This window comes from Gigantopelta aegis, chromosome 8 (assembly GCF_016097555.1).
Source record: "Gigantopelta aegis isolate Gae_Host chromosome 8, Gae_host_genome, whole genome shotgun sequence".
Taxonomy (NCBI): domain Eukaryota; kingdom Metazoa; phylum Mollusca; class Gastropoda; order Neomphalida; family Peltospiridae; genus Gigantopelta; species Gigantopelta aegis.
The window spans coordinates 79,021,373-79,040,698 of NC_054706.1; the positions used below are offsets into that span (position 1 = coordinate 79,021,373).

The window sequence follows — 19,326 nt, forward strand, 5'->3', positions numbered from 1 at the left end:
AAATGGGCAATTTGCTATTTCACACTTGGTCAAATACTACTTCCTGGCAGAATGCACAGCGTTAACAACCAGAAGAAGGTTTGCAACAGGTTAACGTCCATATCTTTCAATAGCACTTTCATGTAATTAGCTTGTATCCCTTTCACCTTCGCGGTGCCATGTTCCTTTATAGTCACCTCATTAGGAATGGTTGGAGAAAATACATTACACAGGGGGTAAATAGGGTAAATTCAGCAAATATTATTATTCCAGGGGTAGATGTCTTTTTTGCTTTGGATAAAAGCATGACTGCTCTTCACAAAACCACCTGAACACATCAAAAATACATCTCTATCCGCACAGGATTTCAAGAAGAGATTTAAATGTTACCAGTTGTCCCTACTTGATTACAAATTTTAAGACACCTACCGCCGAAGGAAACCTACTATGCATATATACATCAAAGCAGGTGTTTTGTTTGATAACATAAGGATTAAGACTTATAAATCGTTCAACCACAAATCCTCTTTGCTTCTGAAATGCTGATATTTCTCATAAATGAATTGGCTGTGATATTCGATTTACGTTTCAAACCATGATTAAAACAATGCCAGGCTATATTATTACTGGGGTCCAATCGAAAGTATCCACATGGTTATGCCAATAATAACACGACTGGTCGGGTACACCTCTATTTGCCCTCTGGGTAAAAAAAAACCCAAACACGACGCCGAGGAGCGTATCTTTGAAAACAAATTTTCTGTGATGGCTATGATGATGGGAATAAGTGAATAGTGTCTATAGCTTTCATCACTGTTATTTTCTTTATCTTACAGTGAAAAAAAGATAGTACAGATAGTATTTATATTAGAAATGATAAAAACCAATTGAATATCAGAAGTGTAAGCATATACATGATAAGAAACGACTAAAAAAGAATAATACTTTTAACATATATATTAATAATGGAATTAGCTAATTAACAAGCTAATTAAACAGGGTATTGATAAGACATGGGATCAGTTAATGTCAATGATAAAGTAGAGTGATTTGGTTACAGAACAAGATGCACTTGTACTTGCTTATGCTTTTCGATTGATATTATAATTCGTGAATCCAGCTGGTCGACACATTGTAGCCATTTTGTTAAAAGGTATATTCTAATAGTAGTATAATTATCAGAAAGAGGTTTAGCATAGTTTTAAATATATTAAACCACACAGATGATAAAGGTCTGAATTTATTAATTGTAATAATGAACATTGGTGGAGTAATATGGCGGCCATCTTGAAAACAAAATTGTCTCCATTTCAGAATATTAAGTGAATTTATAATGGCAATTTAAGAACTCCCTAATGAGATAATTTATGCAAAGTTCTATGTTTGTATTACCATTTGAAAGGTGATTTCTACAATAACGGTTGGAACAAATCGTGGCCATCTTGAAAAATTACCATATTAACATTTCAAGTTGGTCACTGATTGAATATGAAGAACTCTCCAAAGGATCATCTGTGCAAAGTTTCATGCTTATTTCACCATTTAAAAGGTAATTTCTGTTATCTGCTCTGCCAAGCGTCCTAGTAGTAGGTGCCCATGTTTTGGCGAGGTTGCCATAGATTGACACCCACTATTTGCCACTCCCACAGTCAGAGGCCTTTGCTACATATCAGACGTTAGTTTCAGCATGTTTCTAAACATATACAAATAAAATATAATGACTAATATCGAAAACCTCTATTAAAAAACATCTCAATAATGAACATTTGCAGGACATTATGGCGGCCATCTTGAAGAATGACCGCCATATTGAAACTTCAAGTGGATCATTGATTGGGTTTGACTAAAGGCCCAGGGAGATCATCTGTGTCAAGTTTCATGTTTCTATCATTATTTGAAAGGTTATCTGCTCTCTCAATAGTGCTATTAGAAGTTGACCCTGTTTTGGAGAGGGGGCCCTACTTTGACCCCCATATTTGCTACTCTCACTACCAGAAGCCCGTTTACCACAACTTTTGTGTTAACATATATGATGAGGAATACAAAAAAAGCAGGTCTACATAATGTCTTCTCCGGGTGGCACTTAGCTCATTTTGAAGGCGGTCTATTTAGGACCGATTAATAAACGACAACATGGCGAAGTTTACAAAAAAACAAAACAAAAAATCAAACAACAACACCCCCCCCCCCCCCCCCCCCCCCCCCCCCCCCCCCCCCCCCCCCCCCCCCCCCCCCCCCCGAAATAAACCACACATACACACAACACACACACACACCCTATCAACACAATAATTAGAGATTATCCTGAGATAGCTACAACAAACCACGGCCTTTGATATGCCTGTTGTGGTCATTAGCTGGGACGGGGAAAACAATCAGATAATGGGGCAATCAAGGCAGTTTGACCCAACGACAATGTATTTTAGGCAAGTGCTCTACCGACTGAGCCAGATCCCGCCACCCACCCACCCATCGACTTCCAGTGAGATTAAAAACCCGTTTAGAGTTACTAACATCATCACGGGCACACAACCCGTACTCATACACACACCTGTTGATTTTGTAAGGTCGCATTTTTAACATTTATTGTTTGCTTAAACACGTATTTCCCCGAATACAGGATAGTACACACCACAGCCTTTGATGTACCCGTGCTTATAAAATTCTAAAAGTGAAGACTAGCATGTGTCGAGATTTTAACTACGTTTTATTACGGTCTTGAGTCTAAAAAGGACTTGTAAGTACATAACCGAGTGTTTGCGTATTGTGCAAAAGGAAAAAGGTCTGTGGAACACTAGCGTCAGTGCCTTTAATTCTTAGCCTGTCTGAGCGCTAAACAACGAAGCTGCGATTCTATAACTCCTGCACCCATAGCATTTACACAATCAACAGACGAGTAGCGGGCTAGAGTTGAACACGTACCTTCGGAGACGACAGAGTCGACAGAAACCAGCATCAGAAGTGTCAGTAACATTGTGTATTCCTTCATTTCTCCACCCTCGCTCCGACTCGACAAAATGGAAGGTACACAGTTCGTAACAGAAACTAAACCTTATGAGGCATAACCGACATGCTTCACCAGGAAACGATCTCGACTATTGTATTGTTATATTCTATGTGGCTGTGCGTGTGAACGGTTTATTTTATCAAAATATATAATGTAGTTAAAATCTAATACTATTAATACTTGACATGGGGGTAAGCCCACAACCCGGATGATAAAATTCTAAGACACCAACTTAACGAAATTCGGTATAATATAGATGTTCATACCGAATTTCGTCAACAATCATGGCACATTATTAATACACAGTATATAAAACAAATATATAAACATTACAGTATTAAAAATAAAAAACAAAAATACCATCCCAGTTATTAATAAAGTAACTTTTTGTGAAACGCTTGGGGAAAAAACCCACTGCTCAGTCGATTTGATCCGCATCAGACCTGTGACGTAGCATCAGGCCTTCTGTTAGTAAGTCAACATGCTGACAGCAGAGAATGATTTTTCGAAAAACAGCTGATTCTTCACGGACGCTAGTTTGGATATTTTGGTCTTATCACATTTGTACATCTACTCTAATAGTACCTCGATTGGTGAGGAAGTGGTATATAAGCACGTTAACCTAGTTACCTACCTACCTGTGAGCAGGAGGACACAAGTTCAGTCCCGACTTTTGAAAGTGGGATATTAACCTTTGTCTGTAATAAAAATATGTGTTCAGATCAGAACACATTTAAAACAACAAGCAGAATAAATAACACTATTTTATTGATTAATATCACATAAAATAGGGATCTGAATTTATCGTTTTAGACAGAACGGTATGATGCAATGCAGGTATGAACAAATACAAATAATAATACGATTTATCTTGCTACCTACACCCGTTACTACAGGTGTTGGTCATTGTTTATTAAGCTTTCAAAGAGGCGCGATTATTTTCATAACACTTTCTGTGGTGTCCTAATTACTGGGAAAATGCCGCCATTGTTTAAAAGGTGACCACTGGCAGACAGTAGAGGTATGATCGCATGCCGGTGTAGACAGTAGGGGCAAGATCGCACGCCTGTGTAGAGAGAGCTGATTACTACATGAACCGTTCTTTTCTTGAATTTGCATCCGGAATAGAAGGCGTGTGTGTGTGTGTGTGTGCAAGCCCGTAGCCAGGGGGGTTCGTAGGGTTCGAACGAACCCCCCTTTTTCTGAAGTGCCCTTTCAAACTAGGCTAGAGCCCCGCCCCGTGTGTGTGTGTATTTTTGTGTGTTAAGCAAGTATTATTAGTGTAAAACAATACCAAATTTTACTTAATTTTAAAATAAGCATTAAGAAAAACCAAACAGAAAACGGTAGTTGTGAATGATGACTGGGATTCATGAAAACGAGCATAGGAACAAGTGACATTTCGTTGTCACGGTCACAGTAGCAAAGCGTGTGTTCTACTAAACACGTCAACATATAACAGTCAAATACCTGTGCCTGGCTAATATGACTTACAGGTAACTGAGACTGTGCGGAGAACTGGGAAGTATGTACATGGTTAATATGACTGACAGGTAACTGAGACTGTGCGGAGAACTGGGAAGTCTGTACATGTCTTTTTGTCATTCACATTAAACTGTTTACGCCTCACTTGACAGAACACAATGGTATGTGATACAGAAGAAATGAACGCTCGCCAGTGCGATCCAAATTAATGTGTTCATGCATAGCTCAAAATTATGTCCCATATAATAACGATTTATTTTTGCTTCAAATCGCCATACAACATTTGAAATAACCGAGACAAAGGGAATCTAGAATGTATTTATTATAGTGTTTCCAATTTCAAAGTATTAAACGCGCTCTGTCACGGATGGTTGACCTAATTATTGACCCAACAAAGTATCATATGACAATATATACATTTGATTTGTATCTAAAAGTACTTTATTGAACCATCTACATAACACCATATCACAGTTATTATTGGTATTTTATAAAAATAATTGAATTATGGGTACGGTCCATAATTCTGAGAAACATAACGGCTATTTGGAGAGCAGAGGTGTGACGTATTATTTTGAGTCACGTGACGGGCATTCCCCGAATAACCGCAGTGCCAAAACGACTTACCAAGCTCGTGTAACGAGAACGCTTCGTAGGGTAAATAGAAGAAAAAAAAAAAAAAAATTAAAATAAGTTAATAAAAATTAATAAAAACATGTACTGAATGATATTAAGCTTATACATTAATTTATTTTAGTAACAGAAGCATGTTAAACGTCGACAATCCCGACTAGTTAGGCCTTTGCATCTATAGGTAAATTTATCGTTAGTCGTACGCGAAAAACTCTAAACATCTGGATCACAAACACCGTCATTTTCCACCTTGTCAAATTCATTATTATACAAAATATGCCATAACAGCTGACTTGGGATAGGAATTGTTACATGTTTAAAGAATGCTCTGAACTAGACGGTGTTTATATACGATGTGACTATATATACGAAGGCCGTGTCTTCTCAGCTAACGAGGGCTGGCTATATTCACAGCAAAAATGTATATAGGCGGTAAATAAGTACATGTATTTGATTGATCCATATTACCGAACCATCTGGAACAGGAGGATTACATACCAAGTACTGTACGAACAGTGCATTTTCTGAACAGGGGACGGGGTGGGGGAGTATATGAATTTAGCGGACCCTTTTGTGTACGTTTTCCATAGATATATGAATAGCGTCATATTGTCCCTACAGTACTAACAAAAAATTAATTATAATAAATAATTAGATAATAATAATAACAATAATAATGATGATAATAATGATGATGATGATGATGATGATGATGATGATGAATAAATAAATAAATAAATAAATAAAAATAACAATTACAAATTATCAGCGGCTGAGGTAGATTAACTGAAAGAGAAACGAACTAACAACAGGGCTTGAACTTAATAATTTTTCACTGATTGCAATTTTCAGGCTGCTTACGTAAATTTTGTAAAAGAAATGTTAATTTTACCGTAAATAAATATGACTAAAAGGTTATTTTGCTGTATTTAGTCACATTTCAAATGCTCAAAATTGCAAGGGCCAATAAAACTCAAAATACATTTTTTTCATAGTTCACTAGTAAAGTTGAGACCACTCCCGGGTCCCCTTCTAAATTTATGTAACGTTTCTGTAACAACCACCCCCACCCACCGCGACGTGATTTCACCAACATTATAATACATGTAATAATAATAATAATAATAATAATACACAATTAGTATTACTATTACTACTACTACTACTACTACTACTACTACTACTACTACTATTATTATTATTATTAACCTACTACTACTTTTTTGGGATGGAGGGGCGGTGTTTTATCTGGAGGAGTTTTGGCTATAAAAATGCAAGATTAACGTGCGTGCACACACGCACAAACGGCAGGCTGAACTTGTCCCTGCATGTAGAACTGGATTCAACTGGGTTAAGTAATAATTAGCCAACCTTTGGACGACAAAACATGCAACAGTACACTGTTTTTTACGCTATACATTAAAACCGAAATACCACTTTGCGAACCAGTCAAAATAATTTGCACACGCGCCTAATAATAATAATAATAATAATAATAATAAATTGTGAGTTCATGTTCCGACTGTTTATTATTTTATTTCAGCATATTCGCGGTTATTTTCGTCATGAAATTATTTTTTTATTTTTTTATTATTTGTCATGTATATAGCCGGCCCTCATTTGCAGTCTCTATACATGGCGATCGTTTATATAAAACACACAAATACATTATACGGTTGTCGTGTATATATAGCCTCATCACTACGAGTCTGTTTTTCCGTATTTTTATAACTTTTTACAAGAAGACTTCCAAATTTTAAAAATGAAGTGTGTCGTGGAATTCCCTCGATCGAAGTTCATTTAAAATATTTTGGATCATACAATAACTAGGTTTGGTATTCCCAATGAATGTAAGTTTCATTTATAATGCATATTTAGAGAAACAAGGCCCACTAAATCCGTGATTGAGCTCTTTTAAAGTCGCACGCCCTAGTTTCAGCACGCGAAAATTAATTCTAATTTTGGTTAATCTACAAAACTGTAACACACTTAGATCACGTTTTAATAAAATAGAGTGAAAAAGCAGGTTTTATATCGATAAATACCAATGGAATTCCCGTGACCCAATAACTTGAAATAATTTTGAAAGTTAGTATTCTGATGTCACCGGTAGATGTCGCTCGAAGCACAGAAATGTTTATGTCACGACAAATTTCCCAGAGTGCACACAGACTTGGGATGCGTTCCTTTCACCTCTTCTGGGCATGTTCCAACTGTTCTGTCCTCTCCAGATATCGTAAGACTTATTGGTTTTAAGGGTTTGTAACGTTTTGTATTGAGATACTTACTTGTCTGAACTTTATTGTTAATGGAAATGTTCACGAACTGTGAAGAAAAACCTCACAAATGAACGACAAGCAAACGACAACAAATCGGATGTTGGTTGCGCGAACCGTGCACGAGAAAACAAACCGAACCAAAATGATAACGGTCACGTGGTATACCAACGTCTGTGACGTTGAAACGGGAAGATCCCCTCTAAAAATAGATTAGACCTTGTCTGCTCAACGTTTTTTTCTCAGACGCGCGTGGTATTACAAACACCAGGATTACCAGGATTACCAGGATTACCAAAAAACATTTCAGGTGAATGGAAATATATATTCTAAAGAATAAAATGTAAGTAAAGTGCAATTTTATTTATGAGAAAATGGGTTTAATAGCGAAAAACAACGGCGTAATGGTTAACAACTAGGGCGTGTCCCTTTAAAATGACAGATCCTATGTAATAAACACTGACGTATTTTTTTACTGTTAGAGCCGGGTTTTTATCATTGAATTTATACATTATTTGCATTTTATTGTTTAGAGTATCCATGTCCGTACATCCAAAGTGTTTCTGGTCATCTTACAGGGTATTTTACCGTTTCAACATCTCTGACTCTCGCCTCACGCTGTTGTAACTTTATCCACCATGGGCGTACATAGGATTTTGAAAAGGGGGGTTCCAATACATAGGATTTTGAAAAGGGGGGTTCCAAAATAGATTGCAGAGATATTGGGCATATATTTCTATGTTGAGTAAATATAATAATGTCAGATATATTAAATTATAAAAAAAAGCGATTTCGGGGGGGGGGGGGTGTTCCGTCGAACCCATCGACCCCCACCCCCCTCCCCATGTACGCCCATGTCCACATGTGTTACAGAGTTCATTTTCACAGGTTGAAACTGCGACTTGAATAGCCTTGAATAACCAACTGTCCAGTAACAACGCACTCAGGATGGTCATTATAAAGCTCATCAGTGAAATATGTCCGATAGATGTGCATTATGATTAGTATGAAAGGTGATGCATCTTTGGGCTGGCTATTGTCCGCGGTAAGCAGGTGTCCATTATACACAGATCAGTTAAAGAACAAATACACTGAGCGGATTTTATAGTTGCTGTTATGTTCAGCTGGTCGTTATTTCAGCCTTGACTGTATATTAATAAATGTTGTACTGTAGTTAATTAGCTAGTTGTATACTGATAATTTTATTATGTATTTTAACCTACGTACGTTTCATCTTTGTTATTGTTATAACTAGTTGTATGTTCACTTGTATTGCGATAATTTTTCCATAACCAATGTAACCATACAGACGTTAAAATAAATGTATTGTATTGATTCTTGTACTTGAATAAAACAAACCATTTATTTGTACAAGTGAAAATATTGACGGATAAGTAAATTTCTAGATGCATTTGTCCGCTGGACTAGTAAAACAATTCTGCATATTTCTGTCACTGGGTAGTATAAAATTATATCCATGATGTTTATGTCGATTGATGCGCTGCAGGTAGGATCTTTAGCCACATATATTATGCTACTATTTTTGTCTATGGAAGTTGATTTGGTGGTATACCCCCTTTACCACTGGGCTACGTCTCGCGTCTATAGCCACCAACGCCTTTTCATTCAAATATTGAACAGTGATTGTTTTTGAAAATGAATGCACGTCTGTTAAATATTCACAGGTCTTGTATATGGCCTCAGATTACAGTTATCTTCCCATTTGGTTGTCCAAAATCCGGAAGTTTCACCGCGCAAGTAGTCTGCTGTTTGACTGTGATTATTTCATGGCAGACAGCTATGAAGTGGCAACTGTTTGACTGAAGTGACAGGGGATAGCATGTAGTTTGTAAACATGTGTAACTTGTTGACATTGAAGACTTGTTTGTGGTAATTCCGGCCCATGCAAAAGTAGTGCTTTTTGTGTAAAATGGGTGTACTCCGGCCTGGTTTAGAGGGTGTGTCTGTTTAAACCAATATGCTGGGAGAAAGAGCTGGACAACAGGGGTTGTCCTTTTCAGGGTATGTGTCCCCCATGCAGGCAAAGGTACATACAAAACTTCACGGGCCTGCTGATATTAATAAAAATGTTATAGCCACTAAGGCTATATAGAAACATATAGCGAAATTAATTGTGGTCTGAGGCCTGATATAGTTCACACATTACACCGGTTAAATGCTTGATTCTGATGAAAGTATTATAACCAGAGAGGTGAAATTACACAGACTGATTGTGCATACCACAAGGAATATGAAAACTAATTTATTTATTTTCTAAATATTTTATTAAATTAAAAAACATTTTTTTTGAATTTATTAAAAATTAAAATTAAAATTTTCAACTTTTAAATTTCAGTATCCTCCAAAATAGCATAAGATGACCTCTGATGTTACTACAGGTTGTTGCAATATTTTTTAACAGTTTTGAGCTAATAATTTGGTAAAAAAGAGCAAAAGTTGGATTTTGTTAGTCAATATTGAGATTTTAATTTTTTTTACATATTGAATTTTAATGAGTTTCTCAATTATTGCAATTGGACAGAAGATCTAAATATAATGAATATATCACTACTAAATGTAATTAAACACTTTAAATAAATAGTATACAGTTTTTTAACAAGATTAAGTACTCTAATAATACATTTCACCTACATTTATGTAAATTACACACTTCAGTCATTTTTCAAAAATGGTCTTTTATCCTTAGAAAATCTAATAGGCTAATATTCTATGCTGTCTGAATGTATTTATTGTGTTCAGTAATCAGATGCTGGTATACTTGTCAAGTTTATTGCAGAAAATGTGCCAAAAAGGTTAACATTTGGCTTGTAATACATATGGCAGAATAATCCATAATGCATATTCAGTGGTCATTACTACAAACATCCTTCCAATCAAGAAATACTACACTGAGGTATCCCAGACACTGGCACATGACTACACTTATTAACAGTTATCACTGGAAACTGAAAAATATGGTGCAAGTACCTCTTGGTAGGATTTATATCAGCATTTTGTGACAAAATCTTCATTTTCAAAGTAGTCGTCAACAAAAAAAATATTATGGTGTATACCTAAGTAATATCTGTAGGGCATATTCATTTAATATGCATTTATATGGACTGTTTTGCCTTTTACAAAGTGGCTACATGTCTAATACAGTAAATGAAGTAGATTAAGTAAATACAGCAGGTCAAAATTGAATATGAGGCCTATCATGTCTAATTTTCCCCTGAAATTAGTGTGTAAACATTTGTTGCAAATGGCCCCAATTTTGTGACTTTCACCATCCCTCTGACACATTTCTAATAATGTATCATGAATTCAGTCACCATATCTTTACTAAGCCTCCACTTATCATATCTAAAATGCAAAATTTTACAGTTTTAGATTTTTTTGTTTCTCAAAAATTTAAATTTAAGTTTAATATTTAATTAAAAATGAAGTAAAATCTAATGATTGATTTTTTTTTCCTATAAATATTTCAAAATCTTTCCAAGACAACACTGTGCAGATAGAACATATGTAGAAGAAAAAATAGCTGCTCATTGTATGAAGAAATTCCAAAATTTGATAAAGTTATTACATTTTGAAGTTGGTGTCCCTCAAGTTTCCATTGCTAAAATTGGCCATGGCAAGGCACTGTGGTAGGTGTTTTAACACAGCCTCTGTATACTCTCAGTTTAAAGGTGACATACCGATACTTACCGAGCATTGCTTTAATATGTATATCATTGGAATGCATTAGTGTGGGCCAGTTTTTAGGGGAAAAAAATGGACTGATAGGCCTCAGATTACAGTTATCTTCCCATTTGGTTGTCCAAAATCCGGAAGTTTCACCGCGCAAGTAGTCTGCTGTTTGACTGTGATTATTTCATGGCAGACAGCTATGAAGTGGCAACTGTTTGACTGAAGTGACAGGGGATAGCATGTAGTTTGTAAACATGTGTAACTTGTTGACATTGAAGACTTGTTTGTGGTAATTCCGGCCCATGCAAAAGTAGTGCTTTTTGTGTAAAATGGGTGTACTCCGGCCTGGTTTAGAGGGTGTGTCTGTTTAAACCAATATGCTGGGAGAAAGAGCTGGACAACAGGGGTTGTCCTTTTCAGGGTATGTGTCCCCCATGCAGGCAAAGGTACATACAAAACTTCACGGGCCTGCTGATATTAATAAAAATGTTATAGCCACTAAGGCTATATAGAAACATATAGCGAAATTAATTGTGGTCTGAGGCCATATGTGTGTAATAAAACCCAGGCCATTATCCGAGTATAACCTCGACCTGCCTCTGGGTTATCGATCGATAGTGCTCAGTGTTGTGCGCGTGAATTCTCTATCAGCACGAGTTTCCTGTTTTCATATCAGGTAATATTAATGAATTATAGTATTCACACGTGGCAATATTTCTCTACCTGTTTACATCTCAACGTCGTTTCTTTACCCGTTTATATATCAGGTAATAGCAATGGTGTATACTATTCACACATGGCAACGTCTCTCTACCTGTATACATCTCAACGTTTCTCTACCTGTTTACATCTCGGGTAATATTAATGAATTGTAGTATTCACATGTGGTAACATTTCTCTACCTGTTTACATCTCAACGTTTCTTTACCGTTTAGATATCAGGTAATAGTAATGGTGTACAATATTCACGTGGCAACGTTTCTCTACCTGTTTACATCTCAACGTTTCTCTACATGTTTACATCTCGGGTAATATTAATGAATTATAGTATTCACACGTGGCAACATTTCTCTACCTGTTTATATCTCAACGTTTCTTTACCGGTTTACATATCAGGTAATAGTAATGGTGTACAATATTCACGTGGCAACGTTTCTCTACCTGTTTACATCTCAGGGTTTCTCTACCTGTTTACATCTCAATGTTTCTCCACCTATTTACATCTCAACGTTTCTCTACATGTTTACATCTCGGGTAATATTAATGAATTATAGTATTTACATGTGGCAACATTTCTCTACCTGTTTATCTGAGGTACATATTAGGTAATAATAATGAAGTACAATAGCACGTGGCAATTTTTCTCTACCGGTTTACATCGCCCAATTCCACAAAACATCGTAATCCTAGTTTTGGACGTAAATGTAAATCTACGACTAAACCACAGTTCTTGTTACTATTAACAATACAACAAATACAGTTTGAAGTACACATATTTAAAAACAATTTGTCCTTATAATGCTTCATCTTCCGTAATGGTGGAATTGTCTTCGGTAAACAGATGTCAAAAACTTGGAAACATTTCCCCAGTATAACTGATAATAGCAGTCGTAAACGTACGATGTTTTGTGAAACTGGGACCAGTCCTATCTTTAGGTGTGTTTGCGATAAGATTTATAATCCTCTGTATTGAACGCAGCACTGTTGAGTCGAGCTTGCTTTCATTTATATTAGCACCGTCCGTCCGTCCGGCGACATCAGCGACGCGACAAAGAAGAAGAAGTTATATTAATTATAATATCTACACCAGATGCGACAAACAGGCAGTAACCATTGTTGTCTGCCATTTCTCAGAATTATTGTACAACAAGTATATCTCGTAATCACTGTAAGTACATGTATGTATTAAATAGTGTATTATAATTTTGTGATAATCACCAGTTTATAGTTGTCAGAAGAACTTGCTAATAAAGGCTTATATAAATATTACTATGGCACTGGAGAACAAAAACAAATTGTGAATTGAGAAGTTTAACTGAATCTTGCGAAGTTTAAAAATATACATGTATATTGTGAAGTCAACTGCATGTTGCGAAGTTTAAATATACTCTTCAAAAAAGTAGGGGAACTCTAATAAGAATTTACAATTGCCAAAATTGTAAGGTATATTAGCTGTGGGGAATGGTTATATGATAATAGTGAATTAATTGGGCAAACATTACAACCAGTAGTTCAGTATTACAGTAGGTTTTATGACCACCAAAGAAAGATCTTGAAGAACAATTGGGGTCAGAAGTGAAATTTGAAAGTTGACGCTTTTTATCAGTAAATCGCAAATTCAAACAATAAAAATGACTAAAAACAAAACAATAACAACTGTATGATCAACAGAATGAAAAAGATTTACAGAAATAATGTTCCACAGTGATTAATCGACCTTCCTGGAAATTGTCAAAATCGAGAATGACACCCCACGCACGTGTACGGGGCAACTGTGTGATGCACATGCAAACTATGGAATGTGTTTCGGTGTGTTGATAAACAGACCTGAGCGTTCTTTACTAGGATGTATGTTTGGTCTAATAGTTGATATTAACAATATATTTCTGGTTCCCCATCTTTTTTTGAAGAATATATATACCTTGTGAAGTTCAGACAGGCTTTCGACTGCTATGGGATGCCATGAAGGAATGATAAAATTGGCTTGCCATTTCTACGATATGATGTAATTTATGTCAACTACACAGTGGTGTGGCGATGGGGGCCATGGGGGCCATGCCCTCCCCCCCCCCCTCCCCCCTCCCCCACCAGTTAAACCTTTTTTGTTAGTTTTTCCTGTATTAAATTTTATAAAATCATACATACATACATACATACATACATATATGCATACAATATACAATCCTGGCTACGTCAGTGCAACTACATTACCCACTAGACGTCTCTCCAGGCAAGTCATCTACAGTAGACCGGTATCTTTATATTAATTGTTTTATTGTATTATACCTGAACTAGATGGGCTTCTTTTTCTTGACTGGTCCGTTTATGTTTGTCGCCGACTCATGTCTCCTCTGAAAAATAGTGTGCACAGAAAGGGTTAACCAGTCCGGGTTTCCCGGGGATTTCGGAAGATAAGGCAGGTACATACAGCATCAAACAGGCATTGTATTTACAGAGACGGCAATATTCGGCTCGGCATGTGTGCAAGTTATATCATACATCGATTAAAACTTAAATAATCACGCCCAGTGTTACGGATTTGATAGATCACAAGTGACACAGCAACTAGTAGCAAATAGTTTTAACACACATCGTGAGTCATTCATTTCATTTCGTTTTATTTTCGTGCTTATATCTAATTAAGTTTGAAGCACGCTGTTCTGTTCTCAGCTATCTGGGCTGTCTGTCCAGGACAGTGGGTAAGTTATTAGTAGTTAGTGGTTAGTGAGAGAGAAGAGTGTAGTGGTCTTACACCTACCCATTGATTCGATAAAACTCGCTCTGGGTGGGAGCCGGTACCGAGCTGCGAACCTTGTACCTATCAGTCTTATGTCCGATGGCTTAACCACGACACCACCGAGTCATAAACAATAGTACACATGTAAATCGCAACAGGTTTATTTGTTTTGCGACAGGTGTGCAAGCATCTACCTGTCCAGAAAAAAAAAACCCGTCATGCACACACGTTCATACATAAACCCATACATGTACACACATGCATACATATACAAATTGTATAAATTTATACACACATATATACATACATGCATGTATACATACATACATATATACGTACGTACCTACCTACCGACCTACCTACCAACATACATACATTATTTAGTTATTTGTTATAATATTTCAGTGTTGATTTTGTTCATAGTTTACAGCTTTTGTCACCGAGCATTTTTCCTTTTCTCTTCCTTCACAGCCACAGTTTGCCGCACACCGCCAGTACTGCGGCCATATGCAAGCACAGACTTCAGACCTTTTGAGAGAAAACGAGGATAGACTTCAGAATTAGCAAAATATTTTTTATTTGCCCTGAATTCTTTTAACTTAGGAATTCGTACATTCGTTTGCCATGCAGCGTTTGTCAGTTTGCAAATGGCGGCCCTTGTTACTATTTATAGTTTTAATTGTTGGTGTTCTGTTGATTCTACACTTTTGGAGTATGAAGATAGCCGACAACAACGGGTTAGCGGCCTGGAGTCGGACACTGCAACTCATCGAGGACGATATGTCATCTTCACAAACACAGTCTAATCATTGTGGCTGCACTGTTCTTGTCCGACGCGACGCAAAATGGCAAGACAAGAAACTAGGTTGTCCTAGGAAGGACACAACTGTGCGAGTCTATCTGAAAACTCCAGCCGGGAGTGTCCCAATGTATGTGTATCCTAAAATAACTGACATATGGGTTTCGAAATCCATAATAGAAAAGAACGAGTGGGAACCCAAGCTGACTAAAATAGTGACTGATATCATGTCAAGAGATGTCACGCTTGATTTCTTGGACGTCGGGTCAAACGTAGGCGCCTACACCATGACACTAGCTAAGATGGGACGAAGAGTAACGGCCATTGAGGCACTTCCTCTAACCGCCAAGCTGCTTTGTAAATCGGTACAAGATGCTAAATTCCCGAAGCCTGTTCCAGTAATAATTAACAATGTTCTTTCAAATAAAAGGAGCCAGTTTCTGTTTAGATTTGATCCCAACAACATTGGTGGAACTTACGTTGTGGAGAGCGAAAACAAAAGCGCCATCTTGAAAAACGCCGTCGACTCCATTCTGCTTGATGACGTGTTGGAGATATTTCGACCTAAAAATCTGTTTATCAAGATGGATACTCAGAGACACGAACTAAAGATCCTCGAAGGGGCGAAACAATTTTTCAGAGACGTCAATGTGAAATATATTCTCATGGAGATGATGTTTATTACAAAAGACGACTTTGTCCGAGCCAGCCAAGTCATTCAGTTCCTGACAAATCAAAACATGAACCCATTCATGCCCAACAATTTGGATGTGCCAGTTGATAGCGATATTCTGATAAAAAGCACTCGAGAACAAAACATCTTATGGAAAAAGTCTTAAAGGCATACTGTCACGGATTTAAGGACCTTATTTCTCTAAAAATGAATAATAAATAAAAAATACATTAATTGTTGGAAACCAAATCTAGCTATCGCATCACCGTAACTGAACCATGATGGAGTGAAATCCATGCCAACCCTCTCGGCAATTTTAGGTTTTGAATTATGGACCATTGCCATAATTCAGTTATTTTTACGAAATATCATTAATAAATGGAGTATGGTGGTTATGAAGATGGTTGAATAAAGTACATTTAGGGACAAATCAAATTATTTTTGTTCAGGTAATACTTTATTAGGTCATTAAATAGGTCAGTGATTTGTGATAATATGCCTTTGACAGTCACAATCACTCGCACGCATTTATAAACGTATCCACACGCACATAGAAACTGGCTGTGTGCCGAGTTAGTGATGAGAGGGTGCTGACAAAAAGACAAAGAAAATACAGAACAAGAAAGAATGTGGAAGAGCGAAAGAGGGAAAAAGGGAAGAGCAGTAAAGAGACGGAAGGAGAAAGAGACAGAGAAACAGAATGTTACAAAGAGAAAAGAGATGGACGGGCTGGGGAGTCAATGTAGTGGTCTTACACCTCTTCATGAGCCGGCTTAGACTGGATACTAAGTCAATACCTACAGAGTAATCATGAAACAACTACCTTACAGATTGTGCAGCATTTGTAGTGCCCAACGTCGTCAAATAAAACATGCCTTCCATCATTCCTTCATTTTTAATGTCCGACGTTATATATAACCGTAATTAAAGGTGTTGAATGCGTCGTTAAATAAAACATTCCTTCGGTCATTCATTGTCATTAATAATGTATTAATTTATACTTTTTGTGTATCATAAAATACATGCCCTCAGGCGGGCCCCAAGACATTTTGCTATCTCCTAAGTTCAAGGGTCATAACTCTGTCAAAAATGGGTATAACACCATGGAGGTTAAGCTTGATGTGTAACAATACATGATGAAACTATACACAATATTTCAGCTCAATATTATGATGCATTGTGAAAAAATCCCGGAATTATATACTATGGGACAGACAGACATAGACAGACAGACGGACGGATAGATACAAAACCTATAATTCCCTACTGTTGAACCGATATGGGACTAAAATGAACACTGTTAGCTCAGGGGAGTTGGGGTGGGTGATACTGGTGCTTTAGTTTGGTGTTAATATATTGGTCAGTTGTAAGCAGTCATATATTCGTCGGAAGATGCCGCCATCTGGGCGTGGTAGGTCAGTTAAAAACCAATTTGCTTTTCAACCGAGGCGAGGCAACACAATGTTTTTTTTCAAATATGTATTGGATTATTACATATAGGTTCACCTGTGGTATTTGAATAAGCCATTGTTTTGAAGTTATTTGTTATTTTAGGGTTGGGTTTTTTTAAAATGAAAACAATGCAAATTATATGCTACCACGTATATAGCAGCAAAATGAGACGGCGTTTTGGGTTTTTTTTTAAAGGATACTCCAGTCAAATATGACCCTCATGGGTTGGAAATATGCATACCCGGACCACCATCACATACTGACAGTTTGACAAATGAAAAACGCGTATATCATATTCGAAATGATTTTCCCCCCAATTAACTATGCGTAGCCATCTTGTGTGTTCCTTGTCGACTCCTCGCACTCCACCTTTACTGGAAGTTACGTCACCTTCTGTATTGGTGACTTACTTGTGTAGGTACAGAGTAGTTAACGCGGTACAGAAAGAAGTCACTAAACAAGGATGGAGTGCGACTGCGAACACGACGCATAACGGTTATTCTCACGATCACACTTACTAGAACTAGAACACATTGATTTACTGACCATCTGCTATTGGATGGCAAACATTTGGTAACTTTAAAACATAGTCTTAGAGGAAACTCGCTACATTTTCCCATTAGTAGCAAGGGATCTTTCATATGCACCATCCCACAGATAAGATAGCACATACCACGGCCTTTTATATACCAGTCATGGTGTACTGTCTTGAACGATAAATAGCCCAATGGGCCCACCGACGGGAATCGATCCCAAACCGACCGCACATCAAGCGAGCGCTTTACCACTGGATTACGTCCCGCCTCACCACACGTAGAGATACACATCTGGGGCCTAATTCACAAAGGCCTCTTAGGCTCTGCTAGACAACAAAGCCGCCTCTTTGCATCTTTTTTTGCACTGCACTGCGAGATGGCAAAGTTACGAGAGTTTAGGCCCCTGATCCATAGCGAGATGACAAAGTTACGAGAGAAATGAGGCCCCTGATCAATAGCAAGACGAACGCGGGGTGTTTGAATCAGCACACCTGTATCGATATAGATCTGTCTTATTCACCTACAGTAACGTGGCACACCTGTTACATTATGTATTGTTAGGTGTTCAAACGGTCATTACGTTGTGGATTACAGGATAAAATGATGGGTGGGGCAGATCAATTCTTGGAACGAACGAGCATGAATGGCGCAAGATATTAGGAGGTCCGGGGACATTTTTAAATCTAGAGGCTCTGAAATACCATTTTGCAGACATTTAAAACGCCAATATCAATAACCAGCAAACAAACAAAATTGGGGGGTGGGGAGGGGGGCTATGGTCCTGATAAAATGTTATTCTGTCTTCAATTTTTGTTGTTAATAAAGACATCTTACGCAAGCCTTTGTAGTCTTATTTGAAATGTTTATGCTCTGAAAACAACTACAGTTGTTGATATAAGTAGACAGGAGAGGATCACGAAGGTACAACAACCACAGTAAGACAAAACAGCAAAGAACACCTAACACAAATAATTGTGTGTGTGAGCGAGTTTTAACGACTCAATGGGTAGGTGCAAGACCACTACACCTTCATCTCTCTCTCTCTCTCTCTCTCTCTCTCTCTCTCTCTCTCTCTCTCTCTCTCTCTCTCTCTCTCTCTCTCTAAACAAGTGAAAGTTGTTGAAGTTAAAACTATAACTACAGTGATGATCAATAGTTGCATATGCCTAATCACTCATGCTTAATGCCCGTGTCACGAACAACAAATGTAGCATAGTTGCGCCCGCGACGTTACTAGTATTTGTGCCCAATCATTTTGCATATGCAATACAATGTGTTTTCAGTCAAGCTATTTACATGTATAACAAAATGTATTTCTTTACAACACCCTTCACTGAAC

General features: G+C 37.2%; 2 protein-coding genes across 5 annotated transcripts in view; one reads left to right on the forward strand and one right to left on the reverse strand.

The window, feature by feature from the left end:
- Positions 1 to 3,017, reverse strand: part of LOC121380136 — a 36,261-nt gene extending 33,244 nt beyond the window's left edge. Inside the window, exon 1 of the mRNA XM_041508917.1 lies at positions 2,902 to 3,017. Coding sequence (XP_041364851.1) covers positions 2,902 to 2,968 — 67 coding nt within the window. The 5' untranslated portion in view covers positions 2,969 to 3,017. The remainder of the gene's footprint in view (positions 1 to 2,901) is intronic.
- An 8,662-nt stretch (positions 3,018 to 11,679) lies between these two features.
- Positions 11,680 to 16,285, forward strand: LOC121380137. 4 transcript variants are annotated; one of them, XM_041508919.1, is made up of 3 exons: positions 11,680 to 11,746; positions 12,805 to 12,958; positions 14,999 to 16,285. In XM_041508919.1, exon 3 carries the CDS (start codon positions 15,152 to 15,154, stop codon positions 16,163 to 16,165), a length of 1,014 nt encoding a protein of 337 aa, XP_041364853.1. In that variant the 5' UTR covers positions 11,680 to 11,746; positions 12,805 to 12,958; positions 14,999 to 15,151; the 3' UTR covers positions 16,166 to 16,285. The 4 variants fall into 4 exon arrangements, with proteins under 4 accessions (XP_041364853.1, XP_041364854.1, XP_041364855.1 ...); XM_041508920.1 differs by lacking the exon at positions 11,680 to 11,746 and adding an exon at positions 11,783 to 11,837; XM_041508921.1 differs by lacking the exons at positions 11,680 to 11,746; positions 12,805 to 12,958 and adding an exon at positions 11,793 to 11,837.
- The last annotated feature ends 3,041 nt before the right edge of the window (positions 16,286 to 19,326 follow it).